This window comes from Crocodylus siamensis, chromosome 3, assembly GCF_052110815.1.
Source record: "Crocodylus siamensis isolate JL-2025a chromosome 3, ASM5211081v1, whole genome shotgun sequence".
Classification (NCBI taxonomy): Eukaryota; Metazoa; Chordata; order Crocodylia; family Crocodylidae; genus Crocodylus; species Crocodylus siamensis.
The window spans coordinates 30,173,664-30,201,282 of record NC_143397.1 but is presented as its reverse complement, the minus strand read 5'-3'; the positions used below and the strand labels follow the sequence as shown (position 1 = coordinate 30,201,282).

Genomic DNA, 27,619 nt, shown 5'->3' with positions numbered 1-27,619 from the left:
TCAGATACCCTATGTTAGGTTGCTGCATAGACTGTGAAAGTAAAAATTTGCAAACTTGAAGTGGCCATTGATCTAATCCATTTTATCCTGGATTGCCAGAGCCAGTATTTGGCCATGGAAGGACATAAGGGTATAGGAGATATTGCTTTATGCACCTAGTCAATGAGTAAGGGCTGAAAGTCTATTCATATTTAATCTACAAACATAATTGAGAGATAAATCTGATAAAACCCTCTGCATGAATGCTAATTGAAAGAAGATGGAATTGAGTGGGTATGGGAGATGCCTTGGTGGCTAGAATAACTCCCTACTTGTGGGCTAGAATAACTGCTCAGGATAAGTGAACTCCTCCAAACAGGAGTGAAAGGGAGGAGTAAGTTGCTTCATCTCTCTTTGTACAGCAGTTTCTGGAGCTAAGCAGGTCTCCTTTGGGACAAAAAAGCACAACCCACTATTATTGCAAAAAGGCATAGTTCTTTTTCAGAGCATCTACACAGGACATTTACTGTGAAGTATACTAGATAGCTGTGCAGTAAATGTTGTGTGTATACATGTGTGCCCCGTTAGGCTGAAGTAAACTATTTTACTCCACAGCAGGATAGTAAAAAACTCCACAATAGCGCACATGTGGATGCTGCCTCTGCTGGCTGGGGCATGAGGGTGCTTCAGTGAGGGGGCAGCCCGCTTGCTAGCCCTGCACTGGAGCACCCTTGTGCCCTAGCCAGCCCTTACTTAGCATGTTGGGTCTGTGGGGGAGCAGCTCTAGGCTGGCAAGCTGACTCCCCCAGGCCACCTGCCAGCCCAGGCTACATCGACTCAGCTCAACATGCTGCAATCTCAGGCACTTATGTAAATAAACTCCAGTGCGATAATCACCAGAATTTTCATATGCATGTGTAGACATGCTCTTTTTAGAGAAAAAGCACATACTCCCATTTTTATTAGGGGTGGATGTCAATTTTGTATTGAATACAAATGATTGGGTGTTGAATGAGTGGACAAAAAGGTTCCACAAGCAATAACTGCACCCTATATTTTACAGTAATAAGATTTGTGTATCTTTACTGGATAATATATGCCAGACCTATCAACATATGCATGTGAGATTGAAACACTTCCTAGTACCTTGATTCTCAACCAGGATGCCATGGCAGCTGTGGGTAACATGCAGTCTTTATAAGGGTGCTGTAAAGTGTCATGCAGGATTAACACTGTTTAGGTGTGCAAGCACCTACACCTGATTCCCAAGATAAACCCAGAGGTTTCAAATAGGATTCCATAGCATTAAAAGCATTCTGATGGGTTGTGGTTGGAGTTCTTTGCAACTGAAGAATTGCTCTACAATTTTTCTGTGGTCAAGAAATAATTAAAGCTGAGAGCTAGCATTTTCTGAGGAGTTCCTTGAGTCTAAAAAGGTTGAGAATAGCTGTGCTAGTGACTGCTCTCTACATAAGACAATTTATAAGGATAGGGCTTAGAAGGAATTGGAGGAAAAAATGAAAAAGGGAAGGTTAAGAGAAAAAGAGACGGAGAAAGTAGAATAGGAATAGGGGAAAGGAGAAGAGAAGAGAATGGAAGAAACATGGAAAGAGAAAGAGGGATATCAGTCATGTGGTACTCCCATCAACCTGTGGGACAACACTTTTAAAATTCCTTCCATGAATACATGTAGTACCATGAATACAACATTTCATAACGCACTGTAGGAAACAGCAGGACAGCTGTACAATTCAGAGCAATGTGTCAGGACGTATGTTTAGTAACAGTTGCATAGTACTAGAAGGATTGGACTAGATGGAAGCTCCTTGGTTGAGGAGTCCATTCCCCTGCTGGCTCAGGCAACCAAATATAATCCTTTCATAAACTGATCAAGTTCCATCTTTAGAAATGTTTTGCCCCTGCTACTCCCTGTGGAAGTTTGCCTATTTCTTTAAATGAGTCACATAGAACAGGAAAAGATTAATCTTTGGTGTTTTCTGTAGGTCCCCACATCCACCTTCCTGCCACTGTAGCATTGTCACTTGCCACAGTTTTTAAAAAAAAATATTTACAATCTGTTTAACAATCTATTTTTCCCCATAAAAGAAGATGAGTTATTCAGATCTAGCTCATCTTTAGAGAAGATCCTATGTTTTATGCACTTCCAGTGTTCATATAAAACTTTCAGTAACTTTCCTAGAAATTCCCGTCTTTTGCCACAGGGAGAATATATTATCCTGGTTTGCCAGTTGTAGACACAGCAACTTGGAAGTAAAGTATGGTGCACTCTGATATAAATAACTTCTGGGTCCTTGAAATTCAAGTCAAACATTGTTTTCTGTATTTGTTATAAAATCTTCTCCAACTTCCCAAAATCGCTCACAAGAGGCTGCAAGACTTTCCTTCCACTGGAAGTCATAGAAATGTCAAGTACCAGCAAGATGCATGAATAGCATTGTTTTCACCCTGTAACATCGTTATTTAATTATCAGAACATAAATTCTCACATTCTCATTAACATTCCCTGTTTACTAAAGCAATATGTAGTTGAATTCCTTAAGTCCTAAATGTTTTTTCCCCTAAGTGACTTACCTCCCTCTATTGTTTGGTATTATTTTGTAATTGCACATTTCCAATTAAATGAAAACCAGATTTCATCTGGATTATTTTCATCTGGAAATAATGTAGGCTTTTTTCCTCTGTGAAAGATATTTCTCTACCAAGATTTTGCAGTTAGAGTGGTAATATTTCCCCCCCCACCCCGGGAGTATATTTATATTGTATCAAGTATGTATCTTATATTCTTCAGTTACTGTAAGAGAACAGAAACAAGCTTAGAAAGCAGAATCAGTTATGAGTAAATTTTCATAGAAAAATTGAAAAGGTGAAAGTTATGGACAACTGAAACTATACAAAAACAATGAAATATAACTGTGTAAGTTGCTGCTATGGCTACTTTTATAATCATGCTGTACTTTCCGTGATATTTTTTGTTCTCCATATTGCATATGGATAAGTTATTTCAGCAGAACGCCTCTCTCAAAAGTTGCATTCATTTTTGGGATTGTACAATGTCCTAATGACAATGCAGCAGCTGTTCCTGGAAAAAAGCCAATATAAAATAAAAAAATGTGGAGAACCAGAGAAGCACAGATGTGGTGATAGAAGCAGGTTTCTCATATCCCACACCCACAACAGAATTTTAGAAGTAGCCCTCTCAAAACGTCTTAAAACACTGGACAGTTTCTATGATAGTTTTTCAGAGGTTATATTAACATTATTGCAGGCAGTTTTGTACTCAAGCTGTTTTTAGTGTGTCTATTCAATGACAAATTGGCTCCTCAGTTATTAAACCTGAGAAGAGCTCTTCTAGCTGTTTAAGAAAATGCCCTAGTATGTCTACCAATAAGTTTAACAAATACATGATAGCATGCATATTCTATTTAAACATTCAAGACTAAATATTTATATAATTTATGAAGTTTTTATTGAATTTGGCATTTCTGTGACATCCCTTGAATTTAAGGGATTAAATGTCCAGAATTTTAACAGAGTATGTTTATCAAGATGAATGTAGATTCTGATAAAGATGTTAAGTTAAAACCATGAATTTCTTGTGTGTAGTAAGCAGAACAAAAGAGTACACCAAATATAGCATAATTACAGAAGGAATATCAGCAATATTATTAATTTAGATAACAGGTCTACTGTGAATGTTTGGCATACAGTTTTAAAAGGCTCAGTCAAGTGAAAACCAACCTCTGCATTGTAAAAATAGAGCCATTTCTCCTTAACACATACACTCAGATATCATGGTGATGTATAATGATATACATTATAACTAATAATATATGTCAGAGTTGTATAATGGTATCTTTCTTCTTTATCTTTCATTTGCTTAAACTTTCACCTTTTGGTTGATTTCTCTGCAAAAAAAAAGATTTAATTTTTGAGTATCAGGAAAGTGGAAAAAGAAATGCTTTTTTATACATTTTTGCAAGACATGGCTTAAATCATAGATTTCATAGACATTAGAGCTGGAAGGGACCTCGGGAGATCATCGAGTCCAGCCCCCTGCCCAAAGGGCAGGAAGTCAGCTGGGGTCATAGGATCCCAGCAAGATAAGCATCCAATTTACTCTTGAAGTTGTTCAATGTAGGTGCTTGAACCACCTCCGCTGGCAGACTGTTCCAGACCTTGGGGGCTCGGACAGTAAAGAAATTCTTCCTTATGTCCAGCCTGAAATGGTCTTGCAGGAGTTTGTGACCGTATGACCTAATCATCCCTTGGGGCGCTCTGGTGAACAAACGTTCCCCCAGATCCTGGTGGTCACCCCTGATAAACTTATAGGTGGCCATCACATCACCCCTGAGCCTGCGCTTTTCCAGGCTAAAGAGTCCCATGGCTCTCAGCCTATCATCGTAAGTTCTGTTTTCCTGACCTCTGATCATGCGCGTGGCTCTCCCCTGGACTCTGTCAAGCTTCTCCACATCCTTTTTTGAATTGTGGAGCCCATTTTTGCTTCTAAAATATTTCATATTTCATAGACATCAGGGCTGGAAGGGACCTCAGGAGATCATCGAGTCCAGCCCCCTGCCCAAAGGGCAGGAAGTGTTTAAGGACTAGAGGTGGGAATTGGTATTGAATTCTGTTTGGTATTGAATTCAGGTTCTTTAACAGACTCATCACCATGATACCTTAGTATGCCAAATGTTCACAGTAGACCTGTTTTCTAAATTAATAATACATGCCATTAAGAAAGGAGTCATTACACTCACATGAGCAGCTGACTAACCTGAAAAATGAAGCAATAAATATTGCTGTGAATTAATAAGAAAAGGAATTCTGAGCAGATGTCCAATGAGAGAACCCTCTTTGATGCACCTTAGGGTTAAGGAAGTTCACAAGTTTGCTAGGTAGTACATGATCACCTAATTAACACATACCGAATGGATACAGTATATTACAAAGCGGATATAGGGACCATATTTGTAGGGACTGTATTTAACTAAATTCCTCTCATGATGATGTGATTAATGGAGCACCACCAGACCTGTGTTTTCAAAATGACTCCATCACAAGAAGGAGACTTCACCATATGTGCCTTGCTATTTCTCTATGGCACTGCTTTAAAGTAATGCTATGGCTTGTACAAAAGAAACTTAGAATGAGAGAGTTTTTTGATTGGATTTGAGTTTTTTAGACTTTAGAAACTTCAGTCCCATCAGGGAATATGCGTATCCGTTTTTTTTGACAAGCCCACTTCTCTGGTGATTGCCCTCCTAGTGGCATTGAGATTCAAATAGCCAAGAGATTTTTGGCAGCTGTTTGTTGTGCACAGATGGGATAATTTAAAAGTGCTCAGCTGGGTTACTCAAATGACTCCCCTTTTTCTTCCTCCTTACTCTCTTTAGTTCAGCAGTTATCACCTTTTTCCGCATGGTATCTGATTCTTACACAGACAAAAATAATGAAGCTTTTTTCCCCAAGATTTTAAGCTCCTTGGGGCAGAAATTTTGTTATCTTACATACTAGCACATAATCTGGCATCACCAAACCCTAACTAACGCTTCTGATACTAGCGCAGCCAATAACAAATACTAATGATGATGAAATAAACTTAGCTAGATGGGTATGTTTATTTCATTTTCACAAACATGTAAGTGCAGATATTCAAAATGATATCCACCTATATTCTACAGAAGCAATTATAGTGAATGCTTTTGCAAATGTGGTAATTACACATAACAGATTGTATATAAGTAAATATCCAGTGGTTGTACTTGGGTGTTCAAGATCAGAAATTGGATTTGTAAACTATGCACATTACAAGGTGAACATGGATTAAAATATCCACTGGGGTCCAGTGCATTTTAAACAAACTGAAGATGTTTCACAGTTCTAGGGTATCACAAATAACCTGTACTTGTTAATTTTCACTAATTATGATGAGAAAATCATTTATAAATGCAAGGAACCTGCAGTGTAGCCCCAGCTGCAGTCCATAAAGCTAAGCCAGCATTCTGGGTAAATTCTTCCATGTATTTAAAATATTTCAAGGCGGTATTTAACTTTGAAAAAGATGGATTCATTCACTTCATAAGTTTTGCCGAGTGACTAATTTAATAAACATTTTCCTCAATATAAGTATTAGATGAATGTTCTTTTTTTCCAAATACTTTCTTCAGTTCTTTCTTCATATTTATCTTTAGAAATTACCAACTTATATGTTTTAATTGAGACCTTAGGGTATATACTATGGCCAAGTAATGAAACATGTCCAGAGTTAATGGCAGGCAAATGAAATGTGTTATTATATCATATAAACTTCCTATTATATCTTAATGGACATCATCCACCAAACATTAAAGCAAGAAACATTAAAGCAGAGAACTAATGAATAAAGAAAACATTAGAATTGTCATAAAATACGAGAGCTTTGAAATATTATGCTGTCAGAACAACTTTATAATGTATATAAGCTTGCACTGGTAGAAGAACTGTCCTGGACTCTCTTTCTATAATGTCTTGAATGCCCATTATAGCATCATACATTTTTATATGAAAAGAAGCTCAGGTGTACAGCCTCAAGAGGTGAACAAGGGAAAATCTGATGTCAGAATGATATGTGTGAGTACATACTATATATAATCATGCAGGGAAAGTGTAACAGATTACTTGATGGTGGGGTGAGGTGGGTATGCACACACACACACACGCACACACGTATATATGTGTATATATATAGGATTACACTTTAATGATAAAACCATAAATGAAGTAGGCAGATTATGCCAAATAAATGCCACTTAAATATTTATACTACAACACTGCATATTCTTTAGATGCTACAGAAGGATATCTTATAATTATTTTACAGGTTATTTAAAGATAGGTTGAGGGACCATTTTTCATAGTTCTCTGTAGAGTATGACTGAGTTACCATTGGCTTGACTATTCAGGACTGCAACAGAACTATAAGAAACTGTAAACAAATATTTTATATAGCTAGCCTACATTCACCTGGTAGCTTTGTCCTTTTTATGGCAACAGACAAGTGCTGGTTTCCTTTGGGATGCTGGGAATGTAGCCCTTTTGAAACAATACAATACAACTGTTTCAAACCTTAGACGAAGTTCATTATATTTACGGGATAGAAAACTGGAGACTGTTTCAAGACTGATGCTTTTGTAAGAATTCCATATTAGGTAAAAGTAAATATTCCTTAGCTGATACTAAGACTGCTGTGTTTAACACCTGAACACTGGTAGCACTGTATTAATGTGTGTCACTCTAGGATTTCCTTTCAGTGAATTGCAGGAGGAAGCATGTGTCATTTCTGGGTACTGTAGCAAAACTGTGGAATGTCAAAGAATGACCAAGGTACTCAAAGGCTAGGTTCAAAAAGTCCAAGGCAGAATTGATCTAAGTCATGCAGTTTTCTGCAAGTGGCATAATTTAGATTGATAGGGAACAGAGCACACATTTGCTATCTGTGGGTGGGTATGGGGGTAAATCTTAAGCCAGGTTCTGCCATTTTTCATCCAGGCTGTGTGCCAAACTTCTGTTCTGCTATGGGTACCAATCACTTGTACCAGTAAAAGTATAATGTCTGTACTAGGCCAAAAGATGATAATCTACATATCTACATCCATTCTGCAAAGTGATCATATTGGAAGTTAACAAGTCATGCTTGCTCAAGTTATATAGCTAAAGTTAAGAGCACACTCACACCTAGATAAGAGATTTTGGGTCCAGAGGGCAACCAATTTAATGATTTTATTTTCATTTTTACACTGTAATTCTATAGTGGATACAAGTCCATTGTAGACCTAGGTGTGCTTGTGTTAACTCAAAGGAATTCAGGTGTAAGGTCTACAGACATTGGTAAGGCTGGGGGCAACTAAAGCACTGCCTCTGCCTCTTCTGGGCATGGACTGGGCTGGGCACAAGAGCACGCTGAGTTTAAAGTAAAGTACTATTTGGTGGGTTTTGTTACACATCTGCAAGCAGCCTATTTGTTTCCTGCAGCCTAATAGGACCACACATTTAAACACCGAGATGTTTACTGCAGAGCTAATTAGGCAGCTTGCAGTAAACAGCTTGTGTAGACACACCATTGATTAACTATAAGCACTGGATAGGCTTTAGGAATCTAAGCAATGTAGATGCATGAGGTCAAGAATTTTAAACTAAATTAATCCAATAATACAAAATCTATTCTTATTTCTATGTTGTTTTCATGGTATTGCAACATGATTCCTTCGATAAATTATGCAAAATTTGTAAGAGGACTGTCTGCTCTAACTTTTTAGTAATGTACTATGCGGTGCAAATCCTAATTCAATAAATAGATCTAAGTAAAAAGATAAAATCTGTTAAAATATTGGAGAATTTATATACAAAAACTAGTGAAATACAGCAAACTAAATAAAAGGAAAGAGGAATTGGGTGTCACCTATAGCAGTGCAAGTGTAATCTGTATCTACTGCTTTATAATCTGTTATTGAAGCATTTTCAGAGAAGAATCAGAATAAACCACACCACTCAAATAACTTTTTTAGGCAATATTTTTTGCTTCTTTTGGAGAATAGCAAACATTGCAACAGGGGTGCTGCCCAACAGAGAAGTACTTCTCACCATTTCCTAACCCAGTCTAAGATCCCACTTCCAAATTCCTGTTACTTTCAGCTTTCAAAAAAGTGAAAGACTGTTTTCCCTGGCTGCTATGATTCATGGTACAAGCTTCTTTCATATAGCTGTTGTAGCTTCTGCTGAAAGCCAAGAGAAGTTAATATACAATAGACAATGCTTACCACAGCATGATCATTCCTTGCATATGTGAAATTACTATTGTATGCAATAGCTCAATTCCTGGGTGTCAAACGTAATGACTACATATTCCAGATGTGCCTGCTGAGCCAATCTCTTCTACAACAACTGATAAATACATTCTCTTTTAACAACGCATTTGCTTTTCTTTGATAGTCTCTGTTAGTCTCTGTCTCCCTCTGTCCCTCTGTGTGTGTTTGCTCTAATACTGAATGATAGTCCTCCCTAGCTCCTATCTTATAAATATGTTTCCTTTAGTTGAAAAGTAGAGCACATTAAGAAATATTTCTTCAAAAACTTAAAGAAAACGATTTGTGAAATTTTAAACATCCCTTCACTTGATGCCTAGAAATTGCATATGTTGATAATGCTATCCTAGGTGTTGCAGAGCACAGCCTGTACATTGAGAAGAGGTATAATGCAACCAGCCAACAACAGCACAAGTCATGGATCACCTCTCCTTCTTCCCCTTTCTCATCTGTACTGTTTTTGAATTCAGGAACTTTAATGTTAGTGTTAATGCAGCCTGAGAAAAAATAAAAAATAACTCTCCCCCAAGTATAGGAACACAAAACTAGTGAAAGCAGTGAGTGTTATGTGGTTTGTCTCTTTCAACATGTTAATTTTGTTCATGTGTGGAATTTAAAGAGGGTTTCTTAAATATTGAAAAATACTGATTCAACTAATTGAATAAGTACAAGAGCAGGGTAAAAATCCCTCTTTACTATACTGACTTGTAATTGTTAAATACTTCTGGGATCAATTTTTATACAAGATACTATGTACAGTGGATGCCTGCAAAGCATTCATATTAATGTCTCTGGCAACATTTTCAGACAATAAGATCTTATGAGCCTGGTCCAGAGTCTATAGAAGTCAATTAGTCTTTCCATTTACTTTAGCTAGTTTAGGACCCACCTCAATAAATTTGTCTGCTAGAAGCATAGAGGGTCGTTCTTCACAGAGAAGTAAACAACACAACATGAACCCTAGTATTGAAGAAAGCAGATGTGCATGCAGTCCCCCAAATTGTATTTGAAATTATGGTACTCGTATATAAAAAAAAAAAAAAAGCAAAACCTAGTGTTCTTTCCATGCTAACATTTGAAGTTCCAATTTGCAATTGGGGCTACGGTGCAGGAAGAAAGAAAACAAAGTTAGCACGACTGCATATATATGCACCTGATTTTCACTAGATTTACCTGTGACTTCAGACGATAAATTCCGTAAAGCTGTTGGAATTATCTAAGACAGTAGGGGCAACTTTTTGGCAGGCATGCTGCAAATTAGCTCTATGTTCTCCCTGATTGGCACTCTGAGTCCCTTCCCTTGCCTGGTCTGCTGCTCTGCTTTCTGCTTCCTGCCTTCTTCTCCCTGATTAGCCTCCTGCCACAACAGAGGCTGCCTCTGGCAGGCCTGCCATAAGCTGGCCACCCCTGATTTTAGTTAATCCTTTACATATCAGAAAAGATCTCTTACCCACAATGTCTTTCCCTTCAGTCATGCATATAAGAAATTATACAGCATTCTATAATAGTAGGACAAAATATAGCACTATTACTAATTTCAGCTGAAGTATCTTGGAGCATTGCTGCCATTTAGCAGTAAGCAAAATACAGGAATTACAACATTTTGGGATTAGAATTTTATCACTTTTAGGTGAATTGTGACTAGAATACCAACTCTTCTTAGTTACTGCAGTTATTCATGGTTGAAAAGGGGTCTTCTTTTCTGTGTCAAAGAACAGTATTTAAATAAACTTATTTTTGCTGCTAATTCTTATTCAAGAGCTAAAATTTAATATAGGACCCATCACTGATTTCTCTCATAATACATTCATTTTGTGTTTTACCTTTACATGTCTTCAATATGTGTTTCATTGTTTCATTCAATAGCTTAGAAGGGATTTATAGATGCTTAGATGTGAAAATGAAGGAGAACATTGGCCTAATAAGGGGGTGAATGGTACTGATTCTTCCTAAGATATACCTAGCTCTGTAGAAGGTACAGGGCTGTGTTGTTGTTGAGTTCTGATGATTAGCTAAAATGCGTTATCAGTTTGAGTCTAGAATACTGCACTGCACTATACATAGTCACCTCCCTAACAAATGGTGTCTGAGCTTTACCTGCCTCACCTAGGTTTCACCAGCTCATAGCAGAGGAAATCTGGTCAGCTAAAATAATTGCACCTGTTTAATCATGCACTCAAAAATGTTAGATCACCATTTCCTTCAAAGAGGCCTGCCTTAAAAATGCTCTGAAATCAGTTATTACTGTAAATCACTATGGCATATAAAATAACAAAAAGGTTTATTATACAAACAAGAGAAAACATAGGAAAACCAGAACCATATGTTACGATACAGAGATATATAAGGTAAGCTCATGAATCCGGCATGCTCAGGAGTGGACACCTGCTGGAAATGTGAAAATTCTGGATATTTGAAACTGGAGTGGCAGCCGGGGGGAGGGGGAGGGGAAGGTCATGGCAGCCACGCATCTGTGGCTCATTCTGGAGGTTCCCCAGTCAGCTCTGGAGGGTGGGGTCGGGTGAGTGGGTTGGGAAAGCTTCAATCCACTGACCTCACTCTCCAGAACAAGCTGAAAAAACCTTAGACTGAATTCCCTCCACTCCCTTTCCCCCCTTCCCATTCTGAAAACAGTGCTAGTGCTACTGCTAGGAGATGGCACAAATATAAGTTACTGAAGCCACCATTTTGGAGCATCATGCAATGAGTGAGGGTTTACATTTTTGTGGTATCAGGCCCTTTTAGAGCAACCTGCAGCCATGCACTTCTGTTTGGTCATGGCTGAAATGACCATGTCCAAATCATGTCCTAATCAATGACCAATGATCAGGCAAAAATTATCACTTCTGTCTGTACCTTCAGGATGTCCTGCAAGATCTACTGTTAGCCTGTTTCACTCAGCCCACTAGCTGAATGTATTAAGTCATTCCGTGTGCCTGGGAACAAGCTAAAGATGAACACCTGCTCCTATGGCAGGGTTTTTGAATGGTTTCTTATCTGTATATTTACATACATTATCCACTGGATTCTTGAGGGACCCATGGTAGGCATATAACTTTCTACCCCCAAGGTGTATTCATTTACTGGTCCACAAATCTTTCCTGATCCTGTTACAACCAGAAGAATATTTGCATTCTTTCAAACACAAAATTTACTATTCCAATATCCTAAAGATACTGTCTTTCACTTTTTTCCCTACTGTAATAGTTATTTCCTGAATAGCCTGAATAGCAAGATGTTGTCTTTGCCAGAGGCCTCTCCTTTAAAATGTAAATTCATTGTCTTGAAGGTCCTGGCTTAAGTACCTCAGATTACATCCACAAGGGGCTATTAGATTGGCCATCAGACATACCCATGTCAGATACCAATTCTCAGTGGACATGCCCACACACTAATTAACGCACAGTAGTTACTGTTCATTTAGTTTAGTCAATGCACAGTGACTCAGGCTACTGTGCAGTAGCTCTGGTGCATGCATTTTTAGTGACTTGTCTGATTTTTGCCCAGCATACTACTGCACAGTGTTATTAGGCTACTGCACGGTTAGCGTCTCACGTAGATGCGCCTTGTGATTACTTTTCTCAAACGCGAATAGGTGAAGAATTCTTAAGCTAATCATTGTCCCTTCAAACAGTTTTGGCCAAAACTGTTCATATGTAACATGAAAGTTATACTCATATCAAATACCACAATTTATCCAGAGCTTACAAAAAATAAAACATTATGTATACACAGAGACTACATGCACCACATCAGTAAAATAAACTCAAGAAAACATGCATGACATTACATGAACATCTCAATATATAGTGGGCTTATGGACCGGTGGGTGTCAGGAACTAACAAGCTTTCCATCTGAATTGTGAGTACTAGCAAGCTTTCTGTCTGAATTGTGGCCAGAGCCAGGGATTATATATTGTTGTACATGATTTTATTTTCTGATTTCTGATTTTATGATCTTAAACCCATTATTTTAACATTGACATGGGGAACTGTTTTCTCTTGTTCCCCCTAAATCAAAGCCATTGTAACAGCCGTATCACTCAATACTAACCCCCCCCCCGCAATATATAGAAGAAAATAAACAGGAATATAACCAAGCTTTTAATAATCAAGCTTCACCTGACTCTGATCACAACTGAACAGTGTGCTTTCAAAAATAGACAACTTAGAATTTGATATGCACTCTCCATCTTAGCAACTATACAACAACTATGCAATGGCATCACTGTGTAAAAAAATTAAAACCCATTATCATAATACACAACTTTGCACCTAGGATAAAAAGCCTTCCATAAATAGTAGGTAGAAATAAAGGAGTTTGTATTTATTGGCATCTGGAACAAAATAATTCTCTAAAGAGAGAGAGAGATAAATGTTTTCATTATTATAAATAAATGCATTTAAAATATGACAAAATCTAGAAAGATCAGAAAAGACTTTGGCAGCTGCCTAGCTGTTGAAAAGAACTGGATGGATATACAATATGCCTTGTCATTCTCTAACCCCAGGCACATTTTTATTATATTGATACTTATAGCAACGTGACAAACTTAGAATGTGAGAAAGAGGTTAATACCCTTTCCTGAGCCATTATTTAAAGTTCATAGCTAGACTATTTTTAGGCCACAGTGTGAGAAGATGTTAGCTGAAAATAGATACAGATCATGTGTCCTTGCAGATTATAGAACACTGGGACATTTCATTTCCAGAGAACATAATTGGGACTAGAAGCAGAATCTCCTTTCCTCTAACCTTTTTGTGTGTGGATTATACTTTCCTTATACAAACATACACTTTACATGAGTTATGCTAACATCCTCTAAAATCTATAACTTAGATTAGTTGCAAATATAGCTGCAGCTTGACACATTATTTCAAAAACTAATTCAGATTTGAAAATTCAAAAGTACACTGACTTTGGCTAGCAAAGCACTTACATACAATTTTTGCGTAATAATTCACAGTAAGTCATATATATTCCCTGCATGCTAATTTACAGTGCTCTGTACTCAACAGTGTAAGTAATTGCATGTTTCATTGTTATAGTATATCACTGATACCCTGTATCTGTACCACCAATCTGCAGTTATAATACATTAAGGTACTCTGAACTGCAATAGCAGGACATTCAAATGATCTCCTGTAATATAAAATCAGTAGATCTTAAATGTATACATAGAAATAAAGATTAAGATATAGCCTTGTTTAAGATAATTGAAACTCACTTTGAATAAGTCATGGGAGCCCATTTCTTAGAGAAGTAATCCTTTGGCTTTGTTTAATTCATAAGGTTAGTAATGGGTTCATAACTTAAATGCTATTAAGAGTTAAATAAATGTAAGATTTCAGGCATGCAAATGAACAGAGGTTGTTTTTAAAAAGAATATTTAACTGAAGGAAAAAAAGTGTGTCATATTGTACTGCCCCTTCCCAGTGTCACTAGGAGTGTCATGGCATTCCAATCCATTTAAAATATGTGCTAGCACAAGCCCAAGGGAAGTGTTACAGTTACTAGGCTTTATACCACTCAGGGGTGTATCTAGTACTAACAGAAGGAACACAAATGTTACAGAAAAAAAGTACAGCATAATTCCTAAACTTGTCACTAGGGAATAGTCCAGTAGAAGAGTATAAAGTTACTATTATTTCTCACGATAGTGTAGCAATGATGGTCCAGGAAATGTGAACAGCAAGAATCTTTTTAGGTGATACCTTTTATTGGACTGACTGCATGGCTGAAATAGTTTTAGACAAGCTTTCATGTATCACAGTTCCCTTCTCTGGGTCTCAGACTGGGTCTCAGACCAAGGAAGGATTCTGTGATACTTGAAAGCTTGTTTTAATCTATCCCAACCTTGCTAGTGCTGCTTGTGGAGCATGCAACCCCTGGCTGCTTAGAAGTTAGACAGCTCTGTTGTAGTAGTATATCTTTGCCTACTGGCTTCTTCTTTTGCAAGTGACAGAGTACAAGATTGCCAGTTACTGGATTAGTAAAATTCTTTCTGCAGCTGTATGCACTGTAACACATTGCTGACTCATATTAAATCTGTGAGCCACCAAAACCCCCATATCTTTTTCAGGGAAATAACTACCTAGGTAGTTATCTCTCGTTCTGTATTTGTGCTTTTTGGTTAGTCTCTCACGCTGGTCTTACAGTTCTTTGCTGGAAGACCAGTTCTTCAGCTAGCAAAATCCCTTGATTAGGTATCTTTTCTTGATATTCAGTTAGCCATTCCAAGTTGTGCCATTTTAAGTTTGGCTGACTCACAAAGTGTTTCTGTAGAAGCCTGAAGAATTGTTTTTAGTTTACCACCTTACTCTACCAGCCACCTATCAGTTGTTCACATGGCCTCTTCTATTTCTACTGGTCTGATTTCTCTGTTTCTTCACTGCTTCCGATCCTGATGCTCTAATATGGTTATTCTTTCCAGCATCTGTTGCTACTTGTGTTTCCAGTAGTTACTGCATGCCACCTGTCCCATGCATGTGTCCAGTTGGCTCCAGAATTTCCTGTGTCTAGTCCAGATAGCTATTCCTCTGCATCTTCTAGCCCCAACTGTGGTTGCACTGCTGCCTTTCAATTGGGTTTCACTGGTAGAGCTAATGACCAGCAGCTGGCCTCTTTCCTTTGCACCCTGCTGCAAAATTTGCTCCAAAATCTAGTTCTAAATGTTTTAAATAGGTCATTGATTCACACTCTCAATCTTGCAATGTTGTATTCTGAAAATCTCAAAAGACCTAAAATGTAGTTGTGATAACTGAAGTAGCTCGGTTTGGGGGACAGATTTTGCCACACCCTAGCCACATAAAGGCTGACTGTATTGCCTTGGAGCTTGAGAATATGTTAGAAATGATCAGTGAGAGCACTGACCAGCATCATTGCCATCCACCACACAGAAGAGCAATGCTCCAGTGTTCCTCCCCAGCAAAGTGTGCCCTACGTAACCAGCCTAAATAACCTGTCACAGTAAACTAGTGACAAAGGTGGGAGCTCAGTCTTAATTACATGTGTCATGGACTTCCTCCTGTTACTGCCTTTCTCCTAATTCCTGTGGGAGATTTATAGACCCACATATTTATCTGAAAAAGTCATGCTATGTGCACAAACATTATGATTCATTCTTCTGTTTATCTGGCTAAAAACGCAAAATACTTCTCTGAAGTTTTTAATTGCCTTACTTCTACATTTCTTGAAGATGCTGTTTTTTCTCTTCTGTAGCATGTCCACTGTGTTAAGGAGTGGCAGTGTTCTGAGATGTCTTTCTCAGGAAAAAGTTAACTCCTGGTTTAATCTGTTTAATTCAGAGTATTAAATTTGAACTTCATTGAATGGTTAGAAATCAAATTAAATGCAATCAGAAATTAACTGAAAAACTCTAAACATAATTTGAATGTGGATACTTCAAAGCTCAGCTAACTTTGATTTATCCAGAATTATCAGTTAGATTTAATTTAAGCCACATAATCATTTTATACAGAGACACTTTGAAACAATAGACTTTTAATTCATAATAGGCAGGAACTGTTAACCTAGCAATTAATGAGATAAAAGCATTTCTGAACCAGAAGCTCTTGGAGAGCTTTAAAATAACTTAGTGCACAAGTCACAAATGAATTTTAAATAACTTTTTTCTGGTTTTTGTTCTTATTGAGTCTGTTGAACTTTATATGGAGGATTCAGATAGAGCATATCCTTTGAGAACATCTTCCTTTGCATTTAATTTCAGCCAATAGAATTGCAGTATGCAGGTACTCTGAGGAGATAGCTATGAATCAGAAATGAAGGAAAGGGTTGGCTGACAAAGAAGCAAAAGTGGAGACAAATCAGGAGGAGACCTGACCAATTTTCCATTGTTTGTATGGTTTCCTTTTGCATTTGAGTCATCCTAAAAGCTGCTTGTGCAGCCATATTGGTCTCTAGCTATTCTTCTTAAGCTTCCATTGTGTCAGAACACTTTCTTGTTGGGAGCCTTTACCTTCAGTCTGTCTTTCCATAGCATCATGTCTATTCACTCCTTGGATGAAATCAGCCTTTTTGAAATCAAGTGCCCTAGTTTTGCTTATCTTATGCTTTCCTTGTCTCAGAGTCTGAAAATCTATTATATTGTGACTGCTTCCTCCCATGTTGCCTATCAGCTTCACATCCTCCACTCATCCCTCCCTGTTGGTCAGGAGAAGATCCAAGATAAATCATTCTGAAGTTGTATCTTCAAACTTTGGGAACAGAAAGTTGTCCTCCACACAATTTAGAAACTGACTCAGCAGTTTGTTTAGCTGTATTGTTCTTCCAACAGATGTCCAAAAAATTGAAATCTTCCATCAGTACAATCTCATAGATTTTAGATCATTTTTTCACCTCCCTGAAGTGTGCCTCATCCACCTCCTCTTCCTTACTGGGTGGCCCATAATAAATCCCCACCATTATATCAATTCTATATCTTTCACTTCTTAGCTTTATCCAAATGCATTCTGCTCTGCTACCTTGTTCTCTTGAACCAGGGAACAAATTTATGTATTTTTGACACACAAATTAACACCACCAGTTTTCTCTCAATCCTATCCTTCCAAAACAGAGTGTAGCCTTCAGTGTTGATGTCCCACTCATAAAAGCTGCTCCACTGGATTTCTGTGATACGAATCAGGTTATAATTTCTTTCACAGGTTGTAGCTTTTAGCTCATCTTGTTTATTTCCCATACTTCTCACATCTGTATTCATACCTCAGATGTATTTTACGGTTTGACCTACTTGCTTCCCTTTTGTATCATTTGTTGCTATCCTGAGGCTCTCTGGCCCTTTCCCAGAATTGGTTTGCTTCTTCCAGTTTTCTCATATCAGAGTTTAGCAGTATACAGTTTAAAATGAGTCCATAAGAGTTGTGCCTTGTATAAAACTTAAAGAACAAGGGGAAAACTTGTTCTAAGCACTGTTCTGCTACCCTGATCTTGGAGTTAACCAGAGATTGAATTGACCATTCACCTACTTTAAAGCAGTAAAAAGTTAGTTTAAATTCTTCCAGCTTATGATGTCCTAGGTACCCCTCCATTAGCTGATCATTGCCAAGTCATATCATGCTTTACTTCCAGGCCCTGGTGTCTCATCCCATTCTCTCTTTCTTCAGTCCCTCCCTCCCCCAAGACCTCCTACTTCCACAAAAGGGGGCATGGATGATGTAAAACATCTGTGCAAGCTGGACACCACATGAACCACACAACACCTCATGTCTTGGGTGTCGTCCCAAGTAACCCAAGTAACAAGGATGTGCATCTCCCTGTAACCCTAAATCAACAACAGAGACAAAGTATAGCCAATATGAGCAAGCAGAAAGAGCAACAGTCCTATAGTAGTTAAAGTAACGACATCTTAAGCCACCTTGGCAGAGTCATCAATCATCTGCCTGCATACTGAAGTAAGGCAAAACAGTGAGATGTGATGACTAACCTTGGGCTGAAAATAGCTGTCAGGGAGAACTGTAAAATTAGGGAATAATAGGGAATTAATTCTGAATAAAATCAAATCAATTGTTTGAACTAAATCAATGACCCTTCCTTCTAAGTCTTATATTAGGAATATTCCTTTTATTTTCACCACTGAGTTTTATATATATTTCCCTCCTACGACATTCTTGGAATAGAAGTGAGGAGTGAAAAGCTGTGTGTCTGCATCATGGAGGTCCAATCCTGTAGAAACTACTCAGGAACAAAATTAGTGATGATTTCAGGATTGAAACTTGTTTCTGAAGTCTGCCCTTATATTTCTTTTGTGCATATATGGAACCCAAAATGTTATTTTTTCTTGGTGCTTTACCAATTACAGGAAAGCACATCCATATTTTACTGCCTTTTGTCTCCCTGTTTAATTTTAAAGCAATAGAAAAGAACTTGAAACTGCTGCATTGCTTGTGACTCACAGAAGTGTCTTTTGCTCACCTAGTGTGATCTCACATCTGAATAAAAGAACACTTTAAGGAAAAACAAAGCACTTTAAAGTGTCACATTTCTCTTTCCCCTCTTGGTAATTTTATACCTCTTGACATTTAAATCAGGAAATTTTGTACTTTAGCATGAATGCCTAACAAAAGTAAAAACTAAACCATAAAATGAATGTACTTACCAGAACAACAGTAATATCTAAAATTATCACAGCAGTGTGTCTGGGAAAACTGAGGCATTCATTAGATAAACTTAGAAGATATAGCTTAGATAGGAAAATATAGATTATATATAGTAAGAGGGAGAGGGGGTGGAATAAATAAATGGGAGAGAAATAAAGGTTCAAAATAGAAGAAAAAGTATAAATAATTGAGTACACATTTCAATTCTATTCATGTTTATATATAAAATATATACAAATATTTGCATTTCCCAAAAAATATCTGGTTCCCTTCCTTTTCAAGTTGAAGAATTCTCTTCACTCTCTGAATGTGAGAGTTTCATGCCATATCCTAAAGTCATTGCAATATCACAACTACCACTATTGTTGTTTCTCACACTGCATCCTTTCTCCCAGAGAGTTGTAATCAATGGGATGACCTCGTCCTGGAGAGCTGTCTCCAGTAGTGTCCCCCAGGGATCTTTGGTTGGGCCCGTGCTTTTTAATATATTTACTAATGACTTCGATTAAAGTGTGGAATGCTCTATGATTAAGTTTGCAGATGATACCAAGTGTGGGGAAATATGGGAACACCAGAGGAGGGGGTAAGGATCCAGGATGACCTTGACACACTGGTTCAATTGGCTGATCGGACTCAGATGATGTTCAACAGGAAAAAGTGCCGGGTCCTTCATCTGGGTAGGAAAAAGCTTTAACATAACTATAGGATAAGCAGTAGCCCCCTGGCTGGCACAGCAGCTGAATGGGGCCTCAGGGTCACAATCAACCAGAAGATAATATAAGCCAACAGTGTGCTGAAGTCGCCAGTATGGCAAATAGAACTCTTGCGTGCATCAGCTGATGTGCTGCTCACAGATCCAGGGAGGTGCTTCTCCCTCTTTACTCAGCATTGGTGAGGCCATAGCTGGAGTACTGTGCCCAGTTTTGGGCACTGCACTTCAAGAAGGATGTGATAAGCTCGAGAGGGTGCAGAAAAGGGCCACCCACATGATTAGGGATCCAGAGGATAGGCCCTATAAGGAGAGACTCTGGGAGCTGGGTTTGTTCAGTCTGAGTAAGAGGATGCTAAGAGGTGACTTGATAGCTGCCTATAAGTATGTCGGGGGGAGCACCAAGATCTGGGGGAGCAACTCTTAAGGAACGTACCCCTTGGGAGGATGAGGACCAATGAGCACAAAGTAATTTAGGCTGGACATAAAGAAGAACTTCTTCTCTGTAAGGGTAGCTAGAACATGGAACACACTCCCAGCAGAGATTGTGTGGCTGCCATCTTTGGAGGTGTTCAAGAGGAGGATGGATAAGCACCTCATTGAGCTAGTTTGAGCTCATTAATCTCTTGCCTATGGCACGGGACTGGACTTGATGATCTTACAGCTCCCTTCTGGTCCATTGATTCTATGATTCTGTCTCCAGCTCAGCTGGGGACAGCAGCAGCAATGGGCAGGGGAAGGCAGTGCACAATCCACTGAGCAGGAAGGGGAAGGGTGTGTGCAGGGAAGATTCCTTATCTGCTCCAGGGACCTTTAAAAAGGCTGCTGCTCCTCTGGTGTGGTCTGTACACCTTGGTATGGAGACAGAGTCTGGGAGCTGGGGTGCAGCCCCCCCTGCAATGAAGGTCGCTGCTCCTGCACCCCTTTTCCAAACTTCTGGATCCATCTGTGCACATGTCATATCAGTCTCAGAGCTGAGTCTCTAGGATTGGGCCTTTGGCTTTGTACCTTAATCCAGTCACAGCTTGAACCAAAAGTTAAGCAGTGTTTTTGTGCTTGAAGTGAAAGGAAGCCAATAATGCCAACTCTTGTGAAAAAATTGTGAGACTCACAATGTCCAAGTCAAATTAACTCTGACTCATGAACTCCAATAAGAGAGATCAAATCTCAGGATTTTTTTTTCTTTTGGTTCATGTAAAGCAGCATTGTGCCAGTAAGTCTGTGGGGTGGAGGGAAGGGGAAGGGGCAGGGGGGCAGATTGAGGCCCCCATGGGTAGGGAGGAAGTGGGGTAGAGGCTAAGGTGAATGGGGCCTTGGGGCCAGGGCAGGTTGTGCAACAGAGCCACAGACAGCTCGACCAGGCAGGGGTTTGGGGGCGGGGGGGAGCGTGGGCATGGCTCCCTGCCACTGCAAGCACCCCCGGGGGAGGCATGGTGGGCACATGCCCCCTAGATTTGTGTGCAGGGCAGAGGCTGGCTGCAGGCTGATATAAAAGATAGGTTAACTTGCTTAACTGAGTAAGTCATAAGTTCAGTTCAAGCATGAGTAGTTCATAAGTTCAAGTATTTTAAGTGTTTGTCTAACAAGTTGATTAGTAGACAATTTAACCCATGCATATGACTAAGATATGTAATACTAAATATAATCTTACAAAAATGTAAGTGCTAATACAGAAGACATCTATTCTGAGGCTCAACCCTGACCCAACTGGAAAGAGGAAGGCGCCCTCAACTGAAAAGGGGAAGATGCCCTTATGATGATGACAATCGCAAGAGATAATTATAACTAACAGAAAAATATGTAACGATGACTAACCTCATTATACCGTATGTAAGACAAACATATACATATAGAGGGTTCAACCCCTCTCGGGCGTAGTTCTTGGCCCTTAAGGCGGGAGTCTACCCTTCTGCAGAAGCAATAAATTTTCTACTGGCACTTTTGTGTCTCTTGACTCATATTATCACGGCTAGTGCCCACGACGCAAGACCAAGCTGTCTTTTCCTGTTTGGGCAGCTAACTCGGGTTTTGCTGACAAGGCTAGGGCTCTATGCCCTGCTGCCTTTGTCCCAGGAGCCATGTGCAGTCCCACTCAGCAAGAGGCACCACACCTTTCCCTACGCAGGAATGCAGGAATCCCAGGCCTTTTAAAGGAGCTTAGCTCAAAGGCCTGGGTCTAAACAAATAAAAGAAAGTGTGGAGCAGGCAGGAAGGGAGGGGGGAAAGTGATTGATGGTGAGAATTCTGTTTTGTTTCCAGAGCTCTTAGAAGACCTTTCAAATATCAGATGAAATCCTGGCCCTGTTGAAATCAGTGGGAGTTTTGTCTCTGACTTAGTCAGGTGCTTTCATTGACTTCAGCTGGAGGTCAGGATTATATCTTCTGCTTTCTGCACCCATTGCCCTGAGTATGCTGTGTAATGTCTTATTTTTCACTCCTCCTGTCTCTAGCTCCTCACTTCTTAAAGTGAAATTTCATTATACAGTAATTATATGAAACTGCACAATCTCTTATACCCTTGACTCATCCTATCAAAAGAAGCAGGAGTAAAGTGCATTTAGTACACATCTAAGGGTGTGGACGCAGGAAGGTTTGGTGCTCTTTCAGAAGGGAAATAATTCAAAGGGCAGCAGCTGTTCTGTTCTGACTGTCATGTGTGAATGAGCTGAGAATAATTTGAAAGTAGCAAAATCCTCTTCAATTTTAACACTCCTTCATCCAGGGTTAAGGTTGAAGCATTTTTCTGCATTTGAATCATTCTCGGCTTGTTCACACATTACAATTAGAAGTACAGCTGCTGCCCTTTTGAAAGGTTCCCCTTTTGAAAGGGCTCCAAGTATTCATGTGTCCACACCCCAGCTATAGAGATGGAACTGTGAAGTCTGAAACCAAAGGGAATTGCTACATTTCTCCTTTACTTTGTCTCATTTTACTACTATTTCCACCTTGTTCTTAAGGAGTGACATTCTCTAGGGGGGAAAGTTATGAGGTGTTGTATGTCTATCCTAAAAATAGTACAAGAGAGTAAATGTGGAATGAGCTTTTTAATGGGGAGCAAGATTTTGCTGAAGATAACATCTTCCTTTTTCTCAGGCAATGCTTTTCCCCTTGCACTCTCCAATCTTCCTTTTTTATTTTAGAGTGATAGATCCATTACAGTATGGTTATTTCTCTTGTGTCATGAGCATACTTCATTGTGCCACAAAAATCTAATAGTAAAAGGTAAAGCAATCTTAATGAATTGACAATTTTCATCTTCCTAATGGTACCTGTGGTAGCAGGGATTGGATTTGATGATCCCAAGGTTTTTTCTAGTCGTGTTTTTCCAGCATTATAAAAACTTCCCTGTTTGTTATAATGAATTTCTAGTATACATTGATTGCTATTGCCAAGGTAATATTTAGTTTTGAATGGTAATTGGCAGAATTTAAAAGTGACCTTTGTTTTCATCTTTATTTTATGTGAATTTGTGAACAAACAAATATATAACCTATTTTCTCATCATACATTTAATATAACATTAGAAGCAAATAAAATAGTGATAATCTCCACTTGAACCCTCCACAGAGTCCCACAAAGTTAGCAACACTTTGGATGCAAGGGTCTGCTTTTATGAATTTCTTTGCTGCCTGGCTTATTCCCTCCACAAGGGGCTATGGAATTGGTTGTTGGTGTGTTAGACCTTCAGGAGCAGCCTCAGTGGCTGGGGCTGCCCTTCCCGCTAAGGTACAGACCAGGGGGCAGGAGGCGAGAGAGTGGAAAGAGCAGGGTATAGCCGGGTGAAATCCTGACCCTTCCACCCTAAAGTGGCACCAGCTAGAACAGAGATTCTCAATTTTTTTAACTTCAGCTCCCCTCCCCCCAATATCTTTTCTGAATTTAGACTTAGCTCAGTGATTTTCAATTGCTGTGCCATGAAATTCAGAAAAGTTATGGAAATTGAGAACCACTAGTATAAGACTAATCCTTTGGTTAAAAAAAGATTATTTGTTGTCAAGTTTTTAACAGTACACCTCAGAACTTGCATGGTTTCTGTGGCAGGGGAATGAAATATGTTACATGTTTTGAAACTCTCTCTCTCTCACTCTGTTTTGGAGTTTAAGAGTAAAGTGTGCTACCAATTTTAATCCAGAAAAGAATATGCTCCAGGTATCACATGTTTAGGAAACACTGGGCACATCTACATGAGACCACTGACTGTGTAGTAGCCAAATAATACTGCACAGTAGTAAGTCACAGCATGGAAATACTATAATACTATGCCAGTGCTACCGTGCAGTAACTCTGGTTATTGCACATTTATTTAGTATTTGTTAATAAATGCTCAGTAACCACTGCACAGTAGCGTCCCATGTAGATCGGCCAACTGAGTTAACCAATACAAAATAAGGGCTGATTTAAGGGACTCTTTTCCTTAATTTAGTGAGCTTTGGGTCAAGCCACTGGTGTGCATTGTGCTCCCGCTGTTATGTAGAATGATAGGCCAGTTTTTCTGCTTATGTAACTTAAAATCAATTTATTGGAGCAATGGCAGCAGAAAATGTGACCTGTCTTCTTTTACAACTAGTCTGTCAGTAGCTGTAATTCTTGATCTTTCTTTCTTTCCTTCTTTCCTTCTTGAAAGATCAACAAGAGTACCTAACATGCAGACTGCTGTGAAGAGACTATCCTTCACCTTAATTACATAAAACTACTTGGTGTTTTTTGTGCTCCTATTTTCTTTTCATTTTTATCAGAAACAGGGATGAAAATTAAAATTATTAAAAAAAAGATGCACAATAAATTAATTATTCAGTAAATACATGGTGGATTTTTTGTGGGGTGGGGGAGTTTTGTCTATCTACTCATACTACTACATTGTAATATTTCTGTTGGCTAACTATTGGTATCATGTTTCCTTCTCTTTTAGGAGATAGTCAACTTCAACTGTCGCAAGCTTGTTGCCACAATGCCTCTTTTTGCCAATGCAGACCCAAATTTTGTGACTGCCATGCTGAGCAAACTGCGTTTTGAGGTGTTCCAACCTGGTGATTACATTATCCGAGAAGGGGCTGTGGGTAAAAAGATGTATTTCATTCAGCATGGGGTTGCTGGTGTCATCACCAAGTCCAATAAGGAACTGAAGCTGACAGATGGCTCTTATTTTGGAGGTGAGTGGAAAAGAAGTGCATGATAAGGTTGGGGTGAATGCACTAGAACAAAATATGTTCAGATGCTAGACATAAACAGATATCAGAATGTGTCAATGAGCATTTGTTGCCTGGAGAACTCTGATGCACAAAATGGTGCCTGAAAAATTTTTAAATAATGCATTGATTGCTTACTACTAAATATAAAGGATGTCCTTTCTCAGGTATTGCCTATAATAATTATATAAGCTAAATTTGGCTCAGTATTAAAAGCATCCTTAGATAATGCATTATATTTTATTAAGGGTACATGCTAATTTGCATAGTAAATTTAAAAGCCAAGAATATTTTAAACATAAAATATGCAGAAATCAGCTTCAAAATGGATTGCATGTTTTTAGTCCTCAGTGTGACAGTATACCAATAAAAGAGAATCCATTGTACAAAAATAAAAGTAAAAAGGAAGTTAAACAGTGGATTAAAAAAAAAAGCATTGTTACTTGTGATTTTAAGGTATTGCCAGTAGAGATTCAGGCTGTTTTTGTGTTTTTTCACTAATTTTTAGCATGCAGCATTAATTAGACTTCCAGTGTATGCTATGATAGTCTACCCTTTCTAATTAACTAGACAGCTCTCTGACAGATGTATGTTAATAAGAACTAAATATTAATTTTAGTCCCATTTAATTCTTCTCATAATTCTAATGAAAAAAGATTTCCATTTAATTGAAGTGAGTTATACTATTTAAATATGGATGTAGGTATACTTTTTCATACATACTAACCAACCAACATGAAAAAGATATTGGCTATGATTATAGGATATTTTAGTTCAATTGAAGAGTATCTACTTAGGGTTACAAATGACATATTTTGCAAAAGTTGTTCTGAGCATATACATTTATCACTTACATCAACTAGTGTTACTGAATTGGCTCATAGATACTGAGGGTGCATCTACACATATGCTTAATGTGCATTAGCTCATTTTAATTTGCATTAAAGCATCACTAAAAATCATGGATATTTATAGATGTGCTTGATGGGGCGAGGCACTTTAATTAACGCAGCTCCAAGAGTGTCATATGCATCAGTGTCCCTGCACATAGAAATGGTGGCAGGGTGCTTTGAATTAAGTTTAAGGTGCCTCACCGCCATTTTTCAGAGTGGAGACACTGATACAAGTGATGCTGGAATCTGCTGGAAGACAGTAATTACCACAATCTAGCAGATTCATTGTTACAGTGTCAGAGCCACCTCCCTGTATGTGTAAAGGAGCCTTGTGCTATTTAGTTAATGCTCATTAAGATTGGCTAATGCATATTTTCCTAGTACCTCACAATGGAAGTACTAGATTTAATACGCATTAACTACAGGATGTTAATGTTGTGTAGACACACCCTTAGTTTTTGTATTAATGTTCATTAAAGCCCATTCATTTTCATTAAAACCCATGAAGTGCTGCAGAATAGTTTCAAGAGTCTCTCAGAATTTGTTGTATGCAAAGCCTAACCAGTGACACTTAGCGATAGGTTGCCTTGCCAGCTTTAAATTAGATAGAAGGCAAGATAGAGATGCACCTTATCGAGGTGCAGCTGATAAATTGAGCTAATCTCCTGAAAACTTATTATCTCCAATTCAGTAATATTTAGACGGCATACAGATTTGTAGATGAGTAAAGACCTAGGTTCTGAAACTGGCCATAGCACTTTTATATTTAGGTCCAATGAGATTCCAGTATGAAAACTAGATTCTGGTGGCTGAATGTCTGTAGTGGTACAAGTAACTCCTTAGCTTTTCATGCTTTTTCTCTAACCATAACAATTGAATCTATTGTACAAAGAAAAAAAAGCATTTGAGATAGTAAAACAGCAGAAGTGAGTATAAATATGTTGCATTGAATAACGGAAGCAAAATAATTCATATTGTTATGATAGCAAATATCCAGAATGTCTCTCAGACCTTAAGAAAAAAATGCCTGTGTTGCTTCCTCTCAAAATATAGTACATTACAAAATTAGACACAAAATTTAACAAAAGAAACCCAAAATGCTGCCTTTTCTAAAACATGTCTATGGAAATTATATAGGTGGGACTGAAAGAACTGTCTATAATTAAGGCTGCCAAGCACTTGCCATTGTAAGATTCTGCTTTTAGGTTCAGCCATTTGAGCTGTATTTTTTCTTGCCCACTGGCTGTCTCAGAATCAGGTGAATCAGGCCCAGCCTGCCTTGTATGTGTGTGATTTTGTTTTGTTTTGGTCTTTTTGTCTAATCTGTTATCTGTAATTTCTCTGTTTCACACTCCTTTGTGCTACAGCAGTGGCAGAAAATGGTAATGAGTTGCCTTTCATTCATTCTTAATATCACAGTGTCTTGAATAGCAGATGGGTTATATTATTAAATTGCTTGTAATATTTTTAGGGGCAGTGCCTAGAAAGTTGTTAGATGCACATAAAATGGAAAAAAAGGGGGAAAGATTTAAATTATTTATGAATACATTACAAATGTATGTCTTTTTATGGGGAAATGTACACAAAGCCATTTACTGCAAATTCATAGAGCGGAAATAATATCTTAATGTATTTAATGAGCCTAATACTAATCTCATTTATGCTTACTGGTGTAAAACTAGTATAGAACCATTTATATCTGTTAGTTCTGATATATGCAAGTAATAGAAGAATCAATACATGATTATTTCAGTTGTGTTCTTTTAATTAAAAATTTATCTTATTCGGTCAAGTGCCAGCCAAAGAAAGGACTTTTTATATATTAAATATAAGCTAAATTGATTAAATGTCCTCTTATTCTAGTAGTTTCTTTCC

General features: G+C 38.2%; 1 protein-coding gene across 1 annotated transcript in view; it reads left to right on the top strand.

Annotated features, from left to right (window-relative positions):
- HCN1 (hyperpolarization activated cyclic nucleotide gated potassium channel 1) overlaps positions 1-27,619 on the top strand; it is a 316,701-nt gene that overhangs the window by 267,856 nt on the left and 21,226 nt on the right. Inside the window, exon 6 of the mRNA XM_090037188.1 lies at positions 24,575-24,815. Within this exon, the coding sequence (XP_089893314.1) occupies positions 24,575-24,815 (241 nt within the window). The remainder of the gene's footprint in view (positions 1-24,574; positions 24,816-27,619) is intronic.